Raw genomic sequence first — 2,316 nt, 5'->3', positions numbered from 1 at the left:
CCTTCTTCTTCACTGAAATGAATCTGTGCCCATCCTCCAGTTAGTAATTTATTTACTCTTACCCGCTCAGCTCTGGTAATCACCAAAAGTGTGTTGTTTAATGTAAAATCCCTGTCTTGACTTTGTGCAAGAGTGATCTCACACAATAGAGTCCTTCTGGGTTCCTTTGGGTCTCTGCACATTTCATTGAAATACATTGTCTTATGGAGTGACCCTTTGACTACTTCTGGTCAGCTCTCTTGCTTTATCATTTCTTCCAGAACGATAATTTTAACCAATGAATTATAAGGACAAAAGACCCTACCATCAACTATTTGCACAGCTGAAACCAGATCAGACATTAATGTTAACTGTCTGTTTTTCACCCAACTTTCAGGTTTGCATCAATGCGGAATGTGTGGATATTGAGAGGGCCTACAAATCAACTAATTGCTCTTCTAAATGCAAAGGACACGCTGTAAGTTTTTTAATGATTTGTTAAGCTGTTTGAGTCTTACATAATTTCTGGTCATCTGTGAGGAGACTAAATAATTGTTTCAACATCAAATGATTAGCATTAACGGTGTTAAGTCTTCACAGTGTGATTTAACACATTATTCCTTCAAAAAGCCTGTTGGCTCTTGAAATTCTTATCATCCATCGGTTACTGATATTCATATCATGTCATGATCATCCATTCTGTAAATAAATGAAATAAGATAGAGCAGATCATCTTTCTGTCCTGCCCTTTTAGTAAATGAGCCCTTGCTGTGCTAAGCCTGACGGGGACACTAACCGCGTCATTGCCCTCTAGGTGTGCGACCACGAGCTGCGTTGCCAGTGTAAAGAAGGCTGGGCCCCACCAGACTGCGGCGACTCCACGATGGTCTTCCGTAGGTGACAGTACAGATCTAGTCTGAGAAAACTGCTCTCCTCTTCCGTGCTTCAATAAGATTTCACTGTCCCCCTTTTCACTGGCTGAAATACTTTTCATTTAGACACTGGAAATGTGATATTTTGAGGAGGTGCCATTGTGTCGGTAATGACTCCCAGTCACCCTGTGCAGAACAGAATGAAACAATGCCCAGTCCTGCACCAGTGGCACAAGTGTTCCTATACCTGAGCCCATTTTTGAAGCCAGGGTATCAATCCATATCGAGGAGGGCCATTATCTTTCCAAGGATGTCCTTCTCCAGGGACTGGTCTCTTCTGATAACATGTCCACAGCATGTAAGACGAAGCCTTACCATCCTTGTCTCTGAGGAGCACTCTGACCTTACTTCTTAAAAGACAGATTGTTTATCCTTTTGGTAGGCCATGGTATTTTCGATGTTTTCTGCCATCACCACAATTCAAGCGCATTGATTTGTCTTCAGTCTTCCTTATTCAATCCCCAATATGAAATTTGCATACATATGAGGTGGTTGAGAATGCCATGGCTTGGCTCAGGCGCACCGTAGTTCTTAAAGTAACACCCTTTCATTTCAATACTCCAAAGGTGTCATGTGCAATAGATTTATCAAATGCTACATGTTTTGCCTTGTGAGGAAAAGACTCTTGACTGTTGCTTCCACGAGCACTGATTGTAGCTCCATCCCAATAAAATGAAGTCGTTGACAACTTCAACCTTTTCTCTGCTTATCAAGATGTAACCAATTGGTCCAGTTGTGAGAATCTTAATGTTCTTTACATTGAGTCAGAATCCATATAAAAGGCTAAAATCCTTGATATTCATCAGGAAGTGTCCCAAGTCCTCCTCATTTTTAGCAAGTAAGGTTATGCCTTCTGCATCTTGCAGGGTGTAAATAAGCCTTCCTCCAATTATGGTGCCATGTTCGTCTTCATATAATCCAATTTCTCTGGTGATTTGCTCAGCATACAGGTTAGTAGGAGTGCTGAGAGGACACAAGCCGGACACACACCTTTCCTGATGTTAAACCATGCTGGATTTCCTTGTGCTATTTTCACAACTACCCCTTCATCTGTGTACAAATTCCACATGTGCACAATGGACTGTTCTGGAACTCCTGTTCTTCTCACAGCCATCTACAGTTTATAATAATCTGCACAGTCCATGGCCTTGGCACAGTCAGCAAAACACAAGCAAGTATCTTCCTGGTATTCTCTGCTTACAGCCAAGATCCATTTGACGTAAGCAGTGAGAGCTCTTGTTTAAAGTCCTCTTGTGAATCAGGCCCAGACCTCTGGCAGCTCCCAGTTGGTATACTGGATGATCTTCAGCATCATTTTCTTGCATGTGATAATAGTGATGTTTTCTGAAGTTTAAACGTGCTGTGTATACATAGATATAACATTCTTTAAACCTCTAATGCAGGA

The 2,316-nt window shown here is 41.6% G+C and overlaps 1 protein-coding gene across 1 annotated transcript in view; it reads left to right on the top strand.

The window, feature by feature from the left end:
- The window catches only part of ADAM28 (ADAM metallopeptidase domain 28), a 97,931-nt gene that overhangs the window by 73,538 nt on the left and 22,077 nt on the right, over window positions 1–2,316 (top strand). The window contains exons 16-17 of the mRNA XM_004707700.1: window positions 377–457; window positions 794–872. Coding sequence (XP_004707757.1) covers window positions 377–457; window positions 794–872 — 160 coding nt within the window. The remainder of the gene's footprint in view (window positions 1–376; window positions 458–793; window positions 873–2,316) is intronic.

Source organism: Echinops telfairi, unplaced genomic scaffold, assembly GCF_000313985.2.
Source record: "Echinops telfairi isolate 266 unplaced genomic scaffold, ASM31398v2 ScPeMD7_9;HRSCAF=40, whole genome shotgun sequence".
Taxonomy (NCBI): Eukaryota; Metazoa; Chordata; class Mammalia; order Afrosoricida; family Tenrecidae; genus Echinops; species Echinops telfairi.
This window is presented reverse-complemented; position numbering and strand designations above follow the sequence as displayed.